This window comes from Physeter macrocephalus, chromosome 2 (assembly GCF_002837175.3).
Source record: "Physeter macrocephalus isolate SW-GA chromosome 2, ASM283717v5, whole genome shotgun sequence".
Lineage (NCBI taxonomy): Eukaryota > Metazoa > Chordata > Mammalia > Artiodactyla > Physeteridae > Physeter > Physeter macrocephalus.
The window spans coordinates 84983954-85006300 of NC_041215.1; the positions used below are offsets into that span (position 1 = coordinate 84983954).

At 37.6% G+C, this 22347-nt stretch overlaps 1 protein-coding gene across 1 annotated transcript in view; it reads right to left on the reverse strand.

Annotated features, from left to right (window-relative positions):
* Positions 1-10648: 10648 nt before the first annotated feature.
* The window catches only part of CWC22 (CWC22 spliceosome associated protein homolog), a 64654-nt gene continuing 52955 nt past the window's right edge, over positions 10649-22347 (reverse strand). The window contains exons 15-20 of the mRNA XM_007111241.4: positions 21322-21399; positions 20536-20688; positions 17934-18061; positions 16037-16138; positions 15725-15945; positions 10649-11454 (exon numbers count right to left, since the gene is read on the reverse strand). Of these exons, the coding sequence (XP_007111303.1) occupies positions 10883-11454; positions 15725-15945; positions 16037-16138; positions 17934-18061; positions 20536-20688; positions 21322-21399 (1254 nt within the window). The 3' untranslated portion in view covers positions 10649-10882. The remainder of the gene's footprint in view (positions 11455-15724; positions 15946-16036; positions 16139-17933; positions 18062-20535; positions 20689-21321; positions 21400-22347) is intronic.

Sequence of the window (22347 nt, forward strand, 5' to 3'; positions counted from 1 at the left end):
TACAAATCCAAAGCATTTATAAGTCAATGCATTAGCTCAAAATGAAGACAATTTTGTAACTAATACCTGGAATGTATTAGTTTTAGTAACTAGTTACAAAATTAGTTTTGTAACTGATAACTAATGTCTGGAAATAGAAGAATACCAGTACCCCAATAGTCCCATTTGTCTCTTCTCCCAACATCGTCCCACTCTCCTCCCCAAAGGTAACCACTATCTGATTAGGTCAGTTTTACTGTTTTCCTATTTCATGTAGTTGGGATCATATAGCATGTGTTCCTCTGAGTTCTTTCGTCAACATTTATATTCTTTACATTTATCCATGTTGTTGAACACAGCTGTGGTTTTATCATTTTCATTTCTGTATAGCATTCCACTGCATGAATACACCACAAGTTTATTTATCCATTCTACTGTTGATGAATGTTGGGTTGTTCCAGTTTTTGGCTATTATGAATAATGATATTCTGAATATTCTTGTACTCGTCTTTTGGTGCATATTTGTACACATTTCTGTTGAGAAGAAAGGAGATTGAAATGTTTGTAGTGGTCTTACTGTTCAAGTACCTAAGTACTTAACATGTAGTGTTTTGGTTTTTTTTTAACAGCTTTACTGAGGTATAATTGACAAAATTGTAAGACATTTAAAGTGTACAAAGTGATGATTTGATATACATTTACATTGTGTAAGAATATCCCCCCATGGAGTTATCTCTTACCTCACATATTTATCATTTTTGTTTGTTTGTTTGGTTTGTTTTTTTTGGTGAGAACATTTAAGTTCTGTTCTCTTAGCAAATTGTTTTTATATAATACAATGTTATCAACTATAGTCACCATGTTATACATTAGGTTCTTAGACCTTATTCATCTTATAATTGAAAGTTTGTACCCTTTTACCACCCTCCCCCTATTCAACACGCAGTATTCCACTGCCCTGTTGAGCACTTAGGAATGAAATTACTGGCTCATAGGGAACATGTATGTTCAAATTTAGCTGATATTGTCAAACAATTTTCAAAACTGACTTTACTCATTTACACTCCCATCACTTCTGCACTTTTTTTCCCTTTAACACACTTTTATGCATACATCTTTATCTTCATTTTGGTGTCCTAGGTTTGAAGCTAATGCATTTTTACCTTCTATTGTCTCTTGCTCTACTACAAAATACTTACATTTGGACTCCAATTAGGTTAACAAATAATTGATCCTGCATTTAAAATTTCATAAAACCCAGAGGATCCCAAAGTGTATCAAATCATTCTACCTAGCAATAAACCAAAGTAATCTGTTTGCCCATTCACCTACCTATAAGAGATAGATTTGGGGCTTCCCTGGTGGCACAGTGGTTGAGAGTCCGCCTGCTGATGCAGGGGACACGGGTTCGTGCCCCGGTCCAGGAAGATCCCACATGCCGTGGAGCGGCTGGGCCCGTGAGCCATGGTCACTGAGCCTGCGCGTCCGGAGCCTGTGCTCCGCAGTGGGAGAGGCCACAACAGTGAGAGGCCCGCGTACAGCAAAAAAAAAAAAAAAAAAAAAAAGAATTTTGTTTCTTCCTTTTTGGACAGAAAATAATATTAAGGACATAAGGAAAATTGTTCTCAAAACTTGAGGAATGGCAATATTTACTTTCTGCGTTTTTTCTATATTTTGAGGAAGCATCTCTGTGTATCATGGGGTTTTCAGGCTGCATTTATATTCTGTAAGAAGATTGCAAATGTTCGAAGTCTTCTTACTGTTCAGTATTTCATATTGCATTAGTTGTAAGGGTAATAAGCTCAAGTATCTTTGTGGTTTAAAGGAGGCATTACAGCTCCCAAAATAGCTGCAGTTAGTCCTTTTCACTGGTAATATGAAACTAATTTTTGTTTGTGAACTGAATTGTTACATGTGTGCAATACATTTCAAAGCCCAGGAAGAGTGCTGTAGGAAAAGTGAGGTTGTGTTATAAAAATAGAGCACTAGTAATAAAATTAACCTCATTTAAAATCACTCATTTAGATATTTCCGTGAAGTATTAAGAGCAACCCAAAGGTCCATTTTATATTTTTCACAGGTTATCTTTATGGACTATATATTTATTTTCATCTATACTCAAAAGGAAAGGCTACATGCAGAAGTATGTAAGCAAAAGTATAGTGTGGTGGGAAGAGCTGTCCTTGTCACCCAAAACTGCCGAACAACAGGAATCACCCTGAATTAACACAGATGCTTTTAGTGCAAGTGGTACAAATCCAAATCAAAGTAGCTTAAATAGAAAAGCAAATTCATTGGCTCATATAACTTGGAAGTCTAGCGCCAGCCACACTTAAATTTATTTAGGGACTCAAAATTGTTAGGACTCCTCCTCTATCTGGGCACTGCTTGCTTTTGAGTTGTACTCATCCTCTGTACTGCAGATTGGCTATTTCCATGGTGCAGTGGATGCTCTAGCTTCAATAAACACCTTCCTTGCTCTGTGTGCCCTTAGATATGGCCCTGTGTTTCATGTTCCTAACTGAAAAGCTACTGTAGAAGCTCTGAGTGGCCCAGCTTAGGTCACATGCTCACTCATGAACCAATGGCATTGCCCAGGGGGATCAGGTACTTTGTATGGCTAGGCCAGGGAGTTCTTTCTTTGGGAGGTTTACCAGAATTATCTGATCAGAGAGAAGGAATAATCCTCATACAAAAACAGCGAATGTTCAGTACAGCCCTCATAAGGCTTTTATGACCATATATCGGTCATAAAAACAGTGTTAGAGGGCCTTCCCTGGTGGCGCAGTGGTTACGAATCTGCCTGTCAATGCAGGGGACATGGGTTCGAGCCCTGGTCCGGGAAGATGCCACATGCTGTGGAGCAACTAAATCCGTGCTCCACAACTACTCAGCCTGCGCTCTAGAGCCCGCAAGCCACAACTACTGAGCCCACATGCCACAACTACTGAAGCCTGTGCGCCTAGAGACCGTGCTCCACAATAAGAGAACCCACTGCAATGAGAAGCCTGCGCACTGCAACGAAGAGTAGCCCCCGCTCACCACAACTAGAGAAAGCCCGCGCGCAGCAACGAAGACCCAACACAGCCAAAAATAAAATAAAAAATAAATTAAATTAAATTTATATTTTAAAAAATGTGTTAGAGAAGGGTAGCTCTCCGATTAAGCAAAATGGGTGCTATATAAAGTATGGGACTCATAAGGACTCCTAATTCATACCAGATACTGTTCCAGGATTTTTTCTAGGAGGGAAACCGACTCACAGGAGATTCAATCCCATTTGCCCAATCATTTAGCTCTTGTAATGCACGAAATTACTGATTAAATGACTAGTTAATTCACTTTAACAACCATTTGACTGTCACTGAAGTGTTTGATCAAAAATTAAGGTATTTGGATATTGGATAATCTAATTCTCTAATATGGGATTAAAAATAATACAATAGTCACAGAGGGTTGTTTTCCATTCCTAAAATGTGTTGGTTATAAGAAACAGCTACGACAAGAAACCAGAACCTATATGAGACAATCATTTTAACAGGCTAATCATGCTTCCATTTGCAGAAAATCCACCTTTTAAAATGTCAACCAGAATGTGTTCTGTTCTCTATTAAATGGTGAGTTCCTCATTTAAAATAAATCTCACCCTCACAAAAACAAGAGGGCTGTATAAGTAGACACAGCTTTATATGAGTGGAAGACAGTGAAGTTTCCCACAATAAACACTATCATTGTGATCCACTGAGGAGTATTTCCTAAGTGCTACGTCTATGGCCGTGGTCATCAATTAGAGATGATTTTGCCTCCAAGGGCCTATTTGGCAATGTCTGGAGACCTTTTTCATTTTCAGGACTGGGAGGCTGGTACTACTGGCATCTAACAGGTAAGGCCAGGGATGCTGCTAAACATTCTACGATGTACAGGACAGACCCCCAAACCAAAGAATTAACTAACCCAAAATATCAATAGTGCTGAGGTTGAGAAACCCTGGTCTATAGCAAGGTACAGACAGAAAGGCAATGTTTAAGACAAAACTCCTGCCACTGACAAATGTATAATCTACTTAGGTGGGGTAAGACAAAAAATAAAAACGATCTCATTGTATGATATACAAGTGCTAATTACAAGGTGTTTACTATGTGTGCCTTGAATTGCATCAAGCACTATAGAAGGAAAAGCCATTGTTGGGTTCTACAGCAGAGCAACCTTCAAGTTAGTAGCAAGGTGGATGTGTGTTGAATCTTGAAAGATTTGGATGGGCAAACAGAAAAGGATATTTTAGGAGGAGGGTAGGAGGGAGGCAGAAATCCAGAGAGGAGAAAGGGTAGTATCTTTCCAGGGCAGTAAATAACCAGCTCAGCTATAGTGGTGTTTGTGCGACAGGGTAACCTTAAGAAAAAACCGATTTCACCTGTCATGTGTGATCACGTGGTGGATAGAGTTCTGGCTTTGCCATGTCTTAGCTGGGCAGACAGGAGCGTGTGAGCTGTAAAATTGGGATAGCTCTTACCTTTTAGTTGTCGATGTAAAAGGCACTCTAAAATGTCGGCCACATATTAGTGCTCAAAGGATGGTCAGCTGCTAGAACCAACATTAAGAAAGACAGATGAGGCTTCCCTGGTGGCACAGTGGTTGAAAGTCCGCCAGCCGATGCAGGGGACACGGGTTCATGCCCGGGTCCGGGAAGATCCCACATGCCGCGGAGCGGCTGGGCCCGTGAGCCATGGCCGCTGAGCCTACGCGTCCGGAGCCTGTGCTCTGCAAAGGGAGAGGCCACAGCAGTGAGAGGCTCGCGTACCGCAAAAAAAAAAAAAAAAAAAAGAAAGACAAATGGAACTTGAACTTTAAAGAAATGCAGAGGAGTCATTGGACTTCAGTGGATAAGGTGAGGACTGGACGAAAATAATGCTTTAGATTAACCTGAATCTAGGTAGATGGTATATGGGTGGTCACTGCACTGATTTTTCTGGATAGCTAACATTTCTCAAAGTATAAGTTTTTATTTTTTAAACTTGATCTGGTTTAGGCTCAATTGAAAACAGGTCCCCTGTTTGTGTGTCCTCTTTGCTATATCCTCAGAACAGTACCTGGCACACAGTAGATGACCAATAAGCTATTGTCCAAGTCCAGCCATAAGTAAAAAGGGCCAAGACTATGGTGGTGTCAGAGTGGGAAGATAGGGACATTCGCAAAGACTTCCAAAAGCAATATTGATAGAATTTGGCAATTTGAGGATAGGGGAACAGCTCTGAAAATGCAAAAGTGACAGGAGATTGGTGGAATCATTTCACAGTTAAGTTGGAAAAGATGCAGATCTGAGGAAAAATGAATTGTATTTTGGATCCATGACATTATGGGGAATAGGCCAGTGAAATGCAGAACTGAAACTTGACACAAGTTTTGGAGTAATTTAGCTAGAGGGGATTGCTGAGATTAGCAAAGTAAATGAGGTTTCTCAAGAAAGATGAAGGGCCTATTCTCCCACTATTATGAGAGCTTCTTTGTATAATAAAAGTGTTATTTCAAAATTAAGTGAAAGATTGTTTTTTGAGGGTTTAGAGTGGAATCACAAACCAGCTACTCAAAAGCTAATTTACCTGTAGACTGCTTTCTTTGGACCTTCAATAAACTTTGGGCTGTTTTAACCTCACTCAAAGTCATTGTCAACATTAAACAATCAAAAGCTACATACAAATTCTTATTCTTTAATCCTCTTGAAAACCAGGCAGATTTGTCAACCTCAGCCTACGGCACAGTTGGGTGGAGCTGGGCACCTACTGCTGCCTTTAAATGACTCCAGTTTACCGCTGCATTTGATTGCTTCAGCTGTGTGATCCACCTGGCCCCTGTAGGTATTTGAGTTTGCAGTTGTCTAGTGGTACCATGTCAGTACACTAATAGTACAAACTGTAACGATAAGCACGTAGTGCCAGGCACTGTTTTAAGCATGCCACAGAGATCATTTACTATTTGAGGGAGTTACAATTATTAAACCATATTACAGATGAGAAAACTGAGACACAGAAGTTAAAGGACCTGTCTGAAAAGTTAAAAAGAAAAAAAAAAGGACTACCTGAATGAAGGTCAACAACCAGCAAGTGGTAAAAATTCAGACTTACATGTGCAGTTAGCCAAATAGTGTTCAATTTAAATGGTCATAAATTACTCTATATGAACCTGAGTCTTTTTCTAAAAGAAAGCCTGTGCTCTTCTGTACGTACACACAGACATGCACACCGTATGTGACTTTGGCTGAGTATCTCCTTTCTTCTTCTACCTGTGCAAAGTTGGCCTAAGGTGAACTCAACAGTTTCATCCCTCCCCACAAAGCATGGTCTTGCGTGGTGAGGAGGGTGAGTCATAGTGAGTGGTAAGGAGATGTCCACACATTTATCTCTAGAAAACATACAATGCATAGATAGGACTAACTTCAAGAAACATATGTTCTAACTGGAGATATGTAACATGCTCAGAAGTTTTTAAGGACATTTAAAAAGAAACATGTGGGTGGGTATAAATAGAAGTTGTAGAACATATCCAAGGCTGAAAGGCTGAGGGGACACAAGAGATCAGAATAAGGAGAGCCAGGAAAACCACTTGGAAGTGTTTCATTTAGGGTTTGGAAGTGTGCACACAAAGATGTCCATATGAGGGGAACAGGTTTCCTAAAGGTCACACCAGGCACTCTGGGTTCTCTCCTAAAATATCAGTGGACATTAAAGTTTGCTTGACTGAAGAAACATCCAGTGGAATAAACATGGGACAGAATGAAAGAATTTGAAAGGTCAGAAAGGACATCTGACTACATTGAAAAAAGTGAGAAAAGGATTAGGAAAAAAGGATCAGGGTTCTAAAAGATCTTGATGAATGAAAGCATGTAATTATAAAGTAGACATGAATTAGGGGAAAAAAAACCACACCAGTTGAGTCAAAATGACAGTGGAATAAACAAAGTATTAAAATCAAGAACAAAAAATTCCCTCATAAAAAAAAATTCCCTCGTAACTATCAGAGATAACGAAAACTTTTTTTCCCCTGACAACACATTTGGGAAATGTGAAATCAGGGGTATAAGAAGCTGGTCACTTAAATTAAAAGACTATATACATCTGGGCTTCCCTGGTGGCGCAATGGTTGAGAGTCCGCCTGCTGATGCAGGGCACACGGGTTCGTGCCCTGGTCCGGGAAGATCCCACATGCCGCGGAGCGGCTGGGCCCGTGAGCCATGTCCACTGAGCCTGCACGTCTGGAGCCTGTGCTCCGCAACAGGAGAGGCCACAACAGTGAGAGGCCTGCGTACCGCAAAAAAAAAAAAAAAAAAAAAAAAAAAGAATATATACATCTGGAAAAGAAGTACTATAATAGGAGAGAAATGATAGAGAATTACTGTCACACATTGACTCTAGAAAAATCCATTAATTTTCTGTGTAGCTATTTTAACACAATCCTTTTTTAACACTGTATCACAGATGACATATAACAGAGCAATCATGAGTCAGTCAATGAACCTCGATTTTCTCCTAAGTCTTTGCTAAATGCTGGGGAAAAAGAAAACCAGTATTTGTTAAATGCCCACTTTGTGCTATGTATTACTACAGGCCTTTGACTGCTTTATTTCATTTAATCATCACTATAACTGTGTAAGGTGGGCACAATAAACTTAAAAAAATTTTTTTTGAGGCACAGTTGATTTACAATGTTGTGTTATCTCTGCTGTACAGCAAAGTGACTCAGTTTTACACATATATACATTCTTTTTTATATTCTTTTTCATTATGGTTTATCCCAGGATATTGAATATAGTTCCCTGTGGGCACAACAAACATTTTAAAGATAAATGTGAAGGTTGGAGAGATGAAATAATTTGCCCAAGTCCACATAGCTGGTAGGTGGCAGAGCTGGTACTCAAATATTACTTCTCTCAAGCTGGACTAAAGCTTATCTGGGTTAAAATCTGGTCTTTCTTGCTACATACCAGCTTTGTGGCCTGAACCTAATTAACCTCTCTGGATTTCACTCTTTTCTTCTGCAATACAGGAAGACAAAACCACTTCTCAAAGGGTTATTTTGTGGAAATTAGTTTATTCATTTGTTCACCTATCAAATGATGGACCACAGAACAAGGAAGTGAAGAAATGAGGGAGGGGGTAACATCAGAACAAAGTCAATAGCTCTAAAGTTGTGATGAAGTAAAAAAGATTGCTAGAATAGCAGCATTAAAGCAGATGAGCTGAATGGGCAGGGGTCAAAGTATAGTGCTTGAAGGAGAGTTTTCAGAGGTTGTATGGATTTAGATGTCATCATGAAGGAGATGACCACAGGAGTGGGTGGCTAAAGATGTGAAAGGTAGGGATGGGGGAAGAGAACCTTGGAGGCAAGGAAGTTGCGAAACTGAAAAACAATGAGCAATGCATGCAAAGTATCTAGAACTCAGGTGATCCTTACAAAATGCTAATCCTGAAAAGTAAAAAATTAGACATAGCAAACATATTTCTTGTCTGCATATTAAAAAGGATGAAAGTGAGAAACCTGCCTGAGTGACAGGTAGTGGAGGGGAACACATATTTGACGCTATAGAAATGCATCGGGAAGGCAAATAGTGCAATTCCCCACCCAGGCTCTATGTATTATGTCCTGATATGACTCCCTTACACTTTAAATACTTCTGCTTGAAGGTACTTAAGTGTTCCGTTAACTGCTTTTGTAAGAGTAAATAAAATCATGGAGAGTAAAAAAAGCTGAATTAAGTACAACAGGAAACAATTAACAGTATGCACAATGGTATGTCATTTTAAGAATATTAAGCATCCTCCTTACAACTTTATTTATATTATTAATTCACTTAGCAGTCCCTTTCCTGTTTTAAAATACAGGAACATATCCAATCCATGTTGAATGATATCTATTATCATCTGTTGATAATGATTATCTGTTATCAATTTATTGGGATCTCAATTAAAGAGACTTAACTATACTTATTGAGAAAAAAAATAAGTAATTTTAACAATTAAAAAAAAAAGTACAACAGGAAATGTTAACAAAACTTTCCAGGCAATATTTATTATAAATATCTATGGCTCAGCAGTTCCTTCTGCCTTGGTTCTTCCCACAGCAAACACCACCCTATGAGATATCTTCTCTGTCCTTCCTATGTAAAATCATCACCTCCCACCCCCCGCCTCCATTATCACACACTCTCTCTTCTTCACATCATTTATTACCACTGGGTACACTTACATTTCTTTGTTCATTGTCTTTCACCATTCTCTCTCCCAACTATTAAGAGTTGAGACTTTGTTTCTTTCATTGTTTTACCTCTAATTCCTACAACAGACTTGGGCACATAGAAGCTCATAAAAGTTACATTAAAAAAAATAACCTACTTTAATAACTCTTTAAGGTCTTAAGTACTCAATAAAAAGAATGGTTTCCCATTTTTACATTTAGAAAAGAAATTATGAACTAAGGTTAAAGAAAATAAAATTTCTAGTCCACTGTTTTTTCCTTGTTACCACCTCTAAAGATCAATGTTTAGTTAAAAAAAAAATTAACGCTTGTTTATTTCCTTTAGGGCTTACAGCCTATGTGTTCCTGAAATCCAATTTGCTGAGCTTCACAGTTCTGTGAAATGTACTATGTCTGCGAGGGTCCATTGTAATCACAACTCACCACCTTCTAACCACCACAGATGGAGAAAGTGTTGAAAAGAATTTTTCCAAGCTGCCATATTTGATTTAATACTTTGGGGGACAGAGGGAGAAGAGGAGGAGAGCATACTATTTCTTTACTGACAGGGACTTTATTGTTACTTATACTCAAGTTTTTAAATAACAAAAATAGAAGACATTTTGAATCAGAGTATGTCTCAAAGTGAAACATTAAAATGGTGGTCCCATTACTCTTGAACCTGGATACTGGCTAAAATGGATTTTATGTACTTTTAAGGTGAACAAGTACAAGTAGTCTATTTAGTAAATAAGGTTTAAATGTCTGTCAGAAGATCTAAAATTTCAGAGGCAGTATTTTATTTCAAAAGTAATAAATAATACGGTCACACATTAACTGGTGAGAGTTACAATGATAGAAACCCTTAAAATTCTTATAAAAAAAACTAGTTATTTCACAGTTAGTCTTGCCCACATTTCTCATGACTGTATGTTTTCCGGTGATCTATTAATCCAAATTAAAAATTAAATACATATTAACTTACCAACAGTGATATAACTTCAAGGCTGAGAAAAAGCACTAATCACAAACAATTTCAATTAAACATTCATCTAACAGTCCAGAAAGAGATGTTATCGAGAGAAGTCCTAATTATAAATCAGATAGCTGTGTATCTGTTTGAAGACTAACATACACCTAGCTTCACCAAAACACTTCTGAAAAAAACTACACTACCTATTTTGTTCAAGACATAATATGAAACTTAAAATAATTCCTCTACTTTAAAAAAAGCGTGACTCCTAAGAAAGGTTCATAGCATCTCATTAACAAAGCAAAAATGTTAACCTGAAATGGTTCATCTATTTTGGTCTTCAGTTACAAATAAAAAGTCACTAACAATTTATTATAATAATTCTATAAACAACTGGAAACATTATTATCAGAAAAAAAAATTTTGTCAATGTAAAAAAATCACTGATTCAATAAGCATTTGATCATTTTATTAACAAAATATTGGCAAGAATTACATCCCTCTCTGGTGAAACTTTTCAAATAATTTTATGTGGAGGGCCTTGAGATGTATCAATTACAAAACATTTTTTAAAATGAAAACATTTTTTAAATGTACAAATACAAACCAGTACTTTATACAAGCTACAAAGTTTGTCAATCAATGTAAAAAATAATTTGTTTCAACTGAATATAAGGCATGTTCAGTTTCTGAAATTTTGCAGAATTATTTTTTTTGCTTTGTTGGAGACTTTTCTCTTCGCCGGTCCTGATTTTTCTTTGATTCTCTGGATTGTTCAGAGTATCGGCTAGATTTTTCCCATCGCCTCTCAGCACCATTCTGATACCTATCTTCATCACTTCTAGAGGCTGAGTGTTTTTTATCCTTTTCTCTTGACTTGGACCTATCCTTTCTTCTAAAATTCTCACTGTCCTTATTTCGGTATTTGTGCTCATTTTCAGAGAAAGAATTTCTTCTCTCTCCTCTTTTCTTTCTGGGATCCCCAAGATTATGTTCCAAATCCATGTACATTTCTTGGTCTCTGTCCTTCATGGCTCTGCTGTAGCTGTTTCGCTCAGAAGGAAGCCCTCTGTCTGAAGCGTACTTTGTTACGGGATCTCTTGAATCTCTGTCTCTCGGTTTCCCTGACCTCCTTTCTCTCTCGGTCCTCGTTTCCTGGTGCCGTTGCTCTGGTCTCCTTTCCTCTTGTTTCCTATCGTTCGTGTGTTGTTTCCTGATCAATTTATTTACTTCTTTCCTTCTGTGGTTCCCTTGCCCCTTCTTTCTTACATCTTTATCTGCATGTGTAAAATGAAATATAGTTAGCTTTCATTTTAGTCTTAAATTTCACAACTGAAAAATCACACTTATTGATGCATTATAGGTTTACTACTTCAGACAAACTGGATGCAGAGCCAAATCAATTGAATGCAAAGTCTGATGACAGAACATTATACAAATAGTGTAATTTTTAAGAACACACAATATATTAACTGAAGTACTGCTTTGACCCTTAACTCAAAAGAGTAAACAAGAACTTTAAATAAACTATAGCAAATGTAAAAGTTTTAATGAAGTGACTAAAGTGGTACATTTCCACTCACAAATTTTATCCAAAACATAAATTCCAGCCCACATGCATTATGTCATATGAAATATTATGTCAGATCTTGTACATAATTAAAATGCAATGATCATACATGCCAGCAACATCACTTCCTAAAAGGTGGGTTGAGCGGGATGACTGGGTTTGTGTAATGATATGAATATGTATTTTTCAAATGAAAACCTCTGCCTACAGAAATGATAGTTCTGCTATCAGAGAAGTACTAACTGTACTAGCATAGAGAAGCTATATTGAGATATAATCATAGGCTTTATGAGAGCCACAAAGACTTGATTTCTGAGAAAACTCTTCTAAGAAGGCCTTGAAACTTTTAATTTTATTGATATGATCACAAAATAGAAATATTAATTACAATGAAATATCTTACCATTTTAAGCTATAAAACACATTCAATCACTAATATCTGTGTTATTTAGTTTGGGTACATAATCAAGGGTACTGAGATGACCACAATTTCTGTCAAATTCATATGAATACAAAAAGAAGAAAATATGGTGGAAAGTTGCCTACCCCTGTCCCACCTCCACCCAAACCTCAGTGTACCAGCCTCTGTTTCTCCTGCCAAATGCCTACCCCTGGCACAGTCAGTTGGTTTGCCACTAAGGACCTATTTCTCTGGTTCCTATCAAGCAGCTCAGCTGAGCTGCAGCTACCCAAGCAGAAACCATCTGGCTCTGTGCAGAATCGATGTCTCTCTGACCCAGGTGTATGCCACTCTTGGTGCTTCTTGACACTAAAACCTGAGCCCTATAATAATATGCACTCTTCTCTCTCTTTGGTGTTTGCTTTAAAATTTTCTAATTTGGGGTAAGTTCATATTGCTTTTATGCTATTTAATATTTTACTGATAAAACTGAAAGCTCTCTACTGAAACAGTATGATGAGGCAAATTAATTTTGAATCAGCAAGCTTCCTTATTGCGGCAGTTCATGCTGTGTTATCATCTGTTCTCAAAACAGATACCATGAAATAACAAATTCTTTAGAGGTGAATGGTAAATGAACAATGTTAGTGTATTTCAATTTAAGAATAAAATTTCCTGTGAGCAAATGGAATCTTGCTCTAATAATATAAAACAATGAAAGTCCCCTAATTCTGCATGCCACTTAGTATGTAAAACACTTTGAAGTGAAACAAGCGTGTAAAGACTAGCCTTCCAACCTACTAATAAGGGCGGTGGGGTAAAGTGCTGCCTCTCTGAAATACGCATTAAAAGATACAAGAAATGACATGTATTTTGGACAATCAGACTATCTCTTATTCAAACTAAGATACTATGATGAAAGAAAGCAGAATTGGCCCTGGGGAAAGCAACATAGACCTTTTCAGAAAATGGCATACTTGAAAAAATCCTTTACTATAGCACTTCCCCTTCCCAAGGAGGACGGAGAAAATTGTGAAAGACTAGTAATGCTGTTGAAAACAACTAGAAATGCCAGATAAAATTTTAACATCTTCTGTTGAAAGGCACTAAAGATCTGGAGCAACTTAAGATGCTATAAGGAAGGAAGTGCTCAAAAACAGGGATGGGAGTATATCAAAAGAACACAGGAGTCAACTTGAAGGAACTCCTAATTGCCAAAGTTGAAATGATCTGAACAAGAAAATAAATGATAGCATTGGACTTTAACCCATAGAATAAGATAAATATCCATGAGTCCACACTGATATAAATATATAGTTGAATTAATAAATAAATGGAGAAGGGCATAACTCTTTCTTATAGGAGAAATTCAATTACCAAATGTGGAAAAAAAGAGACAAACAGGAAAACCACCAATTGGCAAACACTACAGTAGTAAGTGTTTCAGATAAGATCCAAAGATGGATGTGAAAATAGAAGACTGAAAGTTAGAGGAGAAAGAGGAGATCTGCATAGTATTATCTCCCTACAAGATATTAATTTATAAAGAAAAAGTTTCCATGAAAAAACCCAATATATACCACCTTAACCAAGTGATCAAACTTAATGTCACCAATATCAATATTATCAACTCCTCAATAAGGCACAGTAAGAACAACACATCGTTTCTATGGTATTCTGGCCAAAAATGAATAATCTCATTCTAATCATGAGAAAACATCAGACAGATCTCCATACTGTGGGACATTCTGCAGAATAAGTGACCAGAGGACTTAAAAAGGGTCAAAGCCATTCAAAACAAGGAAAGCCTGAGAAGAACTACCACAGGTTGTAGAAGATTAAAGAGAAATACAATTAAAGGCAAGGAGGACCCTGGAAAAAGAAAAAGAACATTAGTGGGAAAACTGGTGAAATTCAAATAAGACCTGTTGTTTGGTGAATAGTATTTTCCCGATGTTAATCTCCTGGTTTTGATAAGTGAACTGCAGTTATGGAAGATGCTAACATTAGGGGAAGTTGGGTGAAGACTATATGGAAATTCTCTGTACTATTTTTGTAACTTTCTTATAAGTCAAAAATTAGTTCAAGATGAAAAGTAAAAAATAAAGACACCAGAGAGCTGGCCAAAAAAAAAGAAAAAAAAAAGAGGACTAGAAGGGCCAAGACTCAAGAGAAGGCAGAACCACAGAGAGGTAAGGTAATGTCACTTTCTCCCTGTGAGTATCTGCTGATTCAGGGCTGCTGCTGAGGGACATAGACTAGCAGAGCTCTGGCAGCCTTGCAGGGCTCGAGAGATAAGAACAGGACTAGTTACTTGTAATACATACATGTGACAAAAGATACATATCTGAAATACATAAAGGCACTTACAAATCAACAGAAAAGCCAACTTAATGAAAAGGGGGGGAGGAGGCAAAAAATCTGAACAGCCACTTAACAAAAAGAAAATATCCAAATGGCCAATAACACACAAAACGATGCTTAACTTCACTACTGATCAAGGAAATGCAAATTAAAGCCACAATGCAGTACCATTACACACCCACCAAAATGGCTAAAATGAAAAAGACAGTCAGTTAAAGTTAGTGAAGATGGAAGCTACGGGAACTCTCATACATGGCTGATGGGAGTGTAAACTAGAATAACCACTTGGAAAGCCGTTTGGCAGTATCTACACACACCCTACAACCCAGTAATTCCACCTCTAGGTACATATCCAACAGAAATGTGCATATATATATATGTATGTCGCCAAAAGATATGTACAAGAGCATTCATGGCAACACTATTTATAAACTTAAATTTCCATTGAGTAAAAAGGATAAATGTTAAATATACTGTGGAATATCCGCATAGTGAAAAACTATACAGCAACGAGAATGAATGAACTATAACTAAATGCAATGGTGTGGACATATCTCACAAACAAAGTTGAAAGATAAACCAAACATAAAGGAGTTCATAATATATCATTCTAAAGTTAAAAGCAGGCAAAACTAATTTATAGAATTACAAATCAGAACAGGAGATGCCATGAGGCAGTGGATGGGAGGAGTGGTAGTAAGTACACGAGGGAAAAAGGAAGATTGCTGGGGTACTGGTCGTTCTCGTTCTGGGTCCTGGCTACACGGATGTGGTCTGTTTATGAAAATTTATACAGCTGTTCACTTAAAATGTGTGCACTGAATGTGTGGTATGTGTCAATTACTAATACAAAGCTTCACTATTAAAAGTAAACAATTAAAATTTCTTTAAAATATAACCACCAGGAAAGCTCCTGTAAACTAGATTACAGACATTATGAACGGCATTTCAGTCAGCACTTAAATAAATATTTGCCAATGGAATATCTTCATTTCGTTGAAGAGGATTCCAAAAGATAATCTTAGCATTATAAATGCTGAATTCAGTATAGACTGCAACAGTGACAGATGACCATTTATATTATTAACTGTGGCTTTTAAACAACTGAACTCTAAAATAAATAAGCAATCAAATGATTCTCTTCCCTTGTAAACACCACCAGCAATATACTTGTTAGAAAAGAGCACGGTCAACTATAAATGAGTTTCAATACCTGAGGCTGAGCTCTGACTACTGGCGGATGAAGAATCGCTTTCTTCACTAGAAGACTCTGAACTGCTGTCGCTGCTGTCCGAATCAGAGGCAGAGGAGTCAGACTCTGAGGAGGAGGAGGAAGAGGAGGAAGAGGAGGGGGAGGATTTATTCGGCTCAACATCTGGTTTTTGTGCCACGATGACCTTTGGTATACTTTTGAGATGCTCACGCAATTCATCCCTAATTAGAAACATAATCTGTTAGATTCTGCCTTGAAGGCAACTGTGAGATAATTCTGTAAGTGGAATAAAATTCTGATAATAATTCTTACGTTAAACCTCCAAGACCTATAGAAGTAAAGAAGTTGATGGCAAACCGAGTGTTTCTTGGGTTATCTCGGGGTAATAAACCTTCAAAGAATGGCTGTAGAGTTCTAAAAAAAAAAAAAGAAAATGAACAAAAGAGGACAGATTGCTTAAATATAAAAAGGCAAAATCCTTATATAGTCATTTTTCAGACTTTCTATATATTAAATTAGTAAATGAAATACAAGCAAGTGATTTAAAAATCTTTTATCTGGTCAGGCTGCATGCTATCTAAATGAGTAGGGTCAAGTCAAAATTTACTAAAATTAATTTCTAGGGATTTCCCTGGCAGTCCAGTGGTTAGGACTCAGCGCTTTCACTGCCATGGGCCCTGGTCAGGGAACTAAGATCCCACAAGCCACGAGGAGTGGTCAAAAAAAAAAAAAAATTAAATTGATTTCTAGAATTATACAAGAGGAGGTTTTTAAAAACTTTCTTATACACACACAACACTCAGAATAGATATACGTATATATAACACATATAAACCTACATATACATATGTATATTTATTATATGTGAGTGTATGTACAGAAAAGTAAAAAGCAAAACAAAACAAGCCTCCTCTGTTCTACATGCAAACACGCATGTATACACAGCACTGTGGAAGGTACTGGAGGAGGGGAAGAGCAGTCAACAAAAGAGAAATCAAGGATGAAGACTGTAGGAATCACTGTTTCTAGGGAGGGGGAGAAATAGAGAAACATTAACAATATAATGTGGTTTTGGACATGTGGTTTTGAGTGCTACATTCAATGCACTAAGCTGCAGAGTTAGGAAAAACAATTCTTCACAGAAAAAGGTAACTTAATGTAAGAGGAACGATTAAAAAATAAATAAAAATAAAAATAAATAAATAAATAAATAAATAAATAAAAAATAAAGGAGGAACGATTAATACGAGTTTGCTGGACAGAACAAGAAAAGGAATTCCCAGCTCTGGAAACAGAGGTAAGGAGGCATGAATGAGCCGGACTTGCTTAACCAGCTGGGCAGCGTTGGTGCAGTGCAGCCGCAGTGTGGCTTGCTGGGGAGGGAGTACATGAGCCTGGCAAAGTAGATAAGGACCAATAAGTAAGTATACGAAGCTAAGAGAAGCAGATGGATCCGCCCAGAGCATGCAGAATCCAGGACAGACCTTTAGCGAACACCGGAGAGGCAGGCTGAAGAGGAGAGAGAGGCTGGGAGGAGCAAGGCAGAATGAGAAGAAAGTGAGCTCATGAGCAAGTGGTCAACGGTGTAAGTGAGACCACGAGGTCACAAGGCATGAGGATGGAGAAAGACTGTGGGACTCGGCAGGTGGTCACTGAAAAAAATCTGAAAGGATTTCAGGAGTGTGAATGGAGTAGAAGCCAATGTGCGTGGCAATGGGCGATCTGAATACAAAGGAAGTAAGGAAGCTGGGACAGGGATTCCATAATAGTCCTGGAACAAAGCCCTAGTTCAGCATAACAATTTCAACAGTTACAGGACTGATATTCACTGGTATATGTTCACAATCATCCACTGATAATAAAAAAAATTATCATTCTTTGGCTCAACATTAGTGTAAAAATGAAAATAAAACTACAAATACTCATTACTGGGAAACTCCAGTGAGCATGCAAAAAAAATTCTGTATGTTCTAACTAAACTAAAGAGAGGCGTTAATTCTGCATTTTCTCTACTTGAACTAAACGATCGTTAAAAGTTTCATGTTGTCCTGTGCCACACAGAACATCAGAGTCAGAGCAGTGTAATGGACAAAGAATGTCCTAAGGACTTAACTTGTATTTTTACAACTAAGGGTGAACTTACGGCTGCTAAAGTAGGGGAAAACCTCCAAGGGCAGTAAGAATAAAGAGTGCTTAATAATAAACTTACTCATCCTTTAATCTTCCATTAAGTTTAGGAAGACCCATGTATTCACACAGTTCTTGGAAAAATATTTTCACAAAAATTCTACTAGATGACGTAGTGGTTTCTTCACTCAGCTTTATGCATTCAAGAACCTGAAAATTAAAATTAGAAAACGATAATTTTATCTTAGTGTTCAAAAGATGAGACAAAGTGACCAATATCTGTAACTTTTAGTGTCCCTTGAAATCAACGATTTGTTCTCATCTGCAGTTAGAATTATCTCTAAATATCTTCCCTTACGCTGATACGCATTATTACTTGGGAAAGTTTAAGACTGCTTCTCTATACAAATTTCCAAAATGTTAAGATGCTACAGAAATAGAGTTCATTCTCTTTCCTGAGTAACGTGCTTTTTATAGCAGGGAGGATATTGTCTTGAGCATATAATGCTAAGATTACTAGCTCCTAAAACTCACTCATCAAAACATGGGTGTATGAGGGTTTGGGGCAAAATGCCACTTAAAGCATCAAGCTACAGTTTTGTCCAGCATTAGAGTGCACAAGATGAGTAAAGATGAAGAGTGATGGCTTGTTCTGAATAGTTAAGATTGGGCTTACTGAAGCTCACAGAGAGAAATTTTAGGGTAAATAAAAATAAAAGCAACCTCCAGTTTTTTATGGATGTGTTCCAGGAGCTCACTTATTTCAATTGTTTAAAACTTAGATTTCATTTTCCCAGAGAAGGGAGTAAAAACAAAGTAAAAGTTATGATTAGCCTGCTGGGTTAGCTTATAAATGTCTATTAAAGTAGCTGGACACACTTAGTACTTAAAGTATTACAAAAATCTATCCAACATTTATAAGCTCAATGATGCTGCTTCATTCTACCATTAGGCTGTGGTATTCTACAATATGATCCTCTTTTTTCTTCCTTCTTGGATATAATTTCTTTGATTTTTCAGTTCCTTCAGCCTAACCTACCACTTTGTATTTTGCATTATTACCTTGGGCATCTTACCTCTTCTGTTATATGGTACTAAGCTTCTTGAAAGCAGGGACCATATACAATTCACTTTGGATGCCCAGTGTCTCTTTCTGGGCACAGAGTTGGTGACTAAACAAATGGCTGTTGAATGAATAGTAATTGTACAATTAAGTGCCAGCTTAATGAATGCAGTTCAAATTCCAACCCAGTGTACACTTCCCCATCGAGAATATGTTTCCTTGTTCTAACTATGACTACAGAAGCTCCTCCCTATCACTTACCCAACTTCAATGCCTGCTAAGAAAAATACATCTTGCCAGAACAGTCATTTATCTCATGTCCTTACCAGAGGAACTATTGACAGTTACTCTGTCAGGAAACAGGCAGTAACTCAGAGGCTCATGTGCCACCAAACTATCGGTGTACGTGAATATGAGTGTGCACATGTGTGTATACAGAGAAGATGAAAATCTATATTTTCTCTGAAAACACTCCTAGCCATCACTATCAAAAAGCACTGTAATGTTTGGACTGTTGGACTGTTAATATCATCTAGGATGGTATTTCTTACACTCACACATTATTTACTTAGCTTTTCTTTTTTTTTTTTTTTTTTTTGGTATGCGGGCCTCCCTCTGCTGCGGCCTCTCCTGTTGCGGAGCACAGGCTCCGGATGCGCAGGCTCAGCGGCCATGGCTCACGGGCCCAGCCGCTCTGTGGCATGTGGGATCCTCCCAGACCGGGGTGCGAACCCGGTTCCCCTGCATCGGCAGGCAGACGCGCAACCACTGCGCCACCAGGGAAGCCCAGCTTTTCTTTTTTTAAAATAATTAATTAATTAATCCATTTATTTATTTTTGGCTGCATTGGGTCTTCGTTCTTGTGTGCGGGCTTTCTCTAGTTGCGGCGAGCAGGGGCTACTCTTCGTTGTGGTGCGCGGGCTTCTCATTGCGGTGGCTTCTCTTGTTGCGGAGCACGGGCTCTAGGAGTGCGGGCTTCACTAGTTGTGGCATGCGGGCTCAGTAGCTGTGGAGCACAGGCTTGATTGCTCAGCGGCATGTGGGACCTTCCTGGACCAGGGATCGAACCTGTGTCCCCTGCATTGGCAGGCAGATTCTTAACCACTGCAGCACCAGGGGAGTCCCTACTTAGTTTTTTGATCCCATGTTATATGAACACAACCTCAAAGATTGCCATTATAATAAAAGTTTGCTCCACATTTCATTTTTTTAATATATATTTATTTATTTTTATTTTTTGCTGTGTTGAGTCTTCGTTTCTGTGCAAGGGCTTTCTCTAGTTGCGGCGAGCGGGCGGCCACTCTTCCTCGCATTGCACGGGCCTCTCACTGTCACGGCCTCTCTTGTTGTGGAGCACAGGCTGCAGACACGCAGGCTCAGTAGTTGTGGCTCACGGGCCCAGTTGCTCCGCGGCATGTGGGATCTTCCCAGACCAGGGCTCGAACCCGTGTTCCCTGCATTGGCAGGCAGATTCTCAACCACTCTGCCACCAGGGAAGCCTCACATTTCATTTTAAAGTACATTTCCTACATAGGAAAAGTATGGCTATGCTATACTTAATATCTATTTCATAATAACAGGGGATTAGGAAAGAAGTACAAATATTGACCCATCTACTTACGCTCCATGGCAGTGAATCGGTGTATAAGAGGTGAGCAAACATCTTAGCAACATTTCTCAATTTGTTTGTTTCCAAGCGATGGATGGTATCATATTGTTCTTTGAATATACTTTCAAAGGATTCCATGTATTCTTTTTTTAGCATGCAAAATCGCTAATAAATTAAAAATAAAAATGTCAATATCATTATGAGCATATTAAATACTAACTTTATTCAATCAAAAGTTAATAAATATTTGTATATCATATCACTCAATCTTCTTGTGCTGTATAATGCGATGCTCAAAAAAGAAGTTAATATATATCACCCCTATCTACCTGGGATTTATATGCTAAAACAGTTATACATGTAGCTGACCACAGACACACACATTTGTATAAGATAAATATACTTCTCTGTGGGTTGAGTTTGGACTCAAAAAATTATTTTAGCTCATGCTTTATCTGTGCTGCCTGAGCATGTACTTGACTTCAGAAACTGCTGTGAAATTTTGAAAAGACAGCATTTAACTGTCCTCTTTGGGAAATTTTACAAAGCATGTGGAATTTCTCAAAGTTCTGGAAGAGTAATATGTAACGTTAACGCACTACAAAAATGAAGTGGGAGAGGAGGAAGCTGCAGAGAGTGGGAAACCTGTGGAAGGGAAGAACAATTTGCTTTCAGCAAAGATATGTTATTATATTAGACCAGGCACCAAAGCAGACACATTAATTCACAATACTCATGTTAAGAATTACCCTTGTGATTTCATCAAAATCCAACAAGAAAAATGAGGTTGGAACTCACCCCAGCTAATAAGCCAAAAAATTTCTCATATGTCCTTTGTTGGGCACAGCAGTCAAGTATCATGTTGCAGAGTTCTTTCTATTTGGAAAACAATTACATTAATGATTCAAAACACAGTGAATCCATGCTATATGATAATTTATCAATATGATAGAGACAGCCTGAATTTTTAAATAAGGTTTTAAAAACACAAAACTCTGAACTTTAGTTGTGAAGACAAAACAAAAAATTCAATCTATTCAAGCCTATAGTTTTTTAAAGTCTTCTGTCTGCCTGACAGAAATTCCATAGCCATTTATGCTAATTAGATTGATTATAAAATTCTAAATTCATGTAAGTATGAACCACTTCATGAAAACCTAGTATAGGAAACAGATACATCAAAAAGAGACTGAATATACTGTATTCTAAAAAGATTCTACACAGAAGTCTTTAAAATATAGATCACCAATATGACATATAACAATTCAGTTACACATCTTCCAAAGATTTAAACCCAATTATCAAGGAATATATTTTGTTAGTATGGAAAAGGCAGAACATGGTGAGTCTTTACAGAAGCATACATGGGCACAGCTTCAATGTTAATGTAAATGACCCTCTGGCTGATAAAGAAGAAAATATATATAAAAGAGCAACAACAAAAAAAGACCTTTGTGGCTAAGTTTTTTACCCTCAAAATAAATGTTATACATATAGATCTGTCAATAGATGAATCTCTATAAATAGATGGAATCATTTCATAACTGCTATAATAACACACTGTCCAATGAGTTATTTATGGGCCTTGAAAACTCCTTTGTGAAAATTCTGTTGAACTAAGAAACGCAAGAATAAATCCAGGATCAGAAAATACCATCATCACAAATGACTTATAACAAATAAATATTATTTACTAATTCCTGAAATAACCTTAATGAAATGTGTTGATTATAGAAATTTCATAAATGAAGAAACTCAGGAAATATGGACAAATCAATGGAGACAAAATGAAAAAAGGCATAACCCTACCCCTACCCCTGAGCA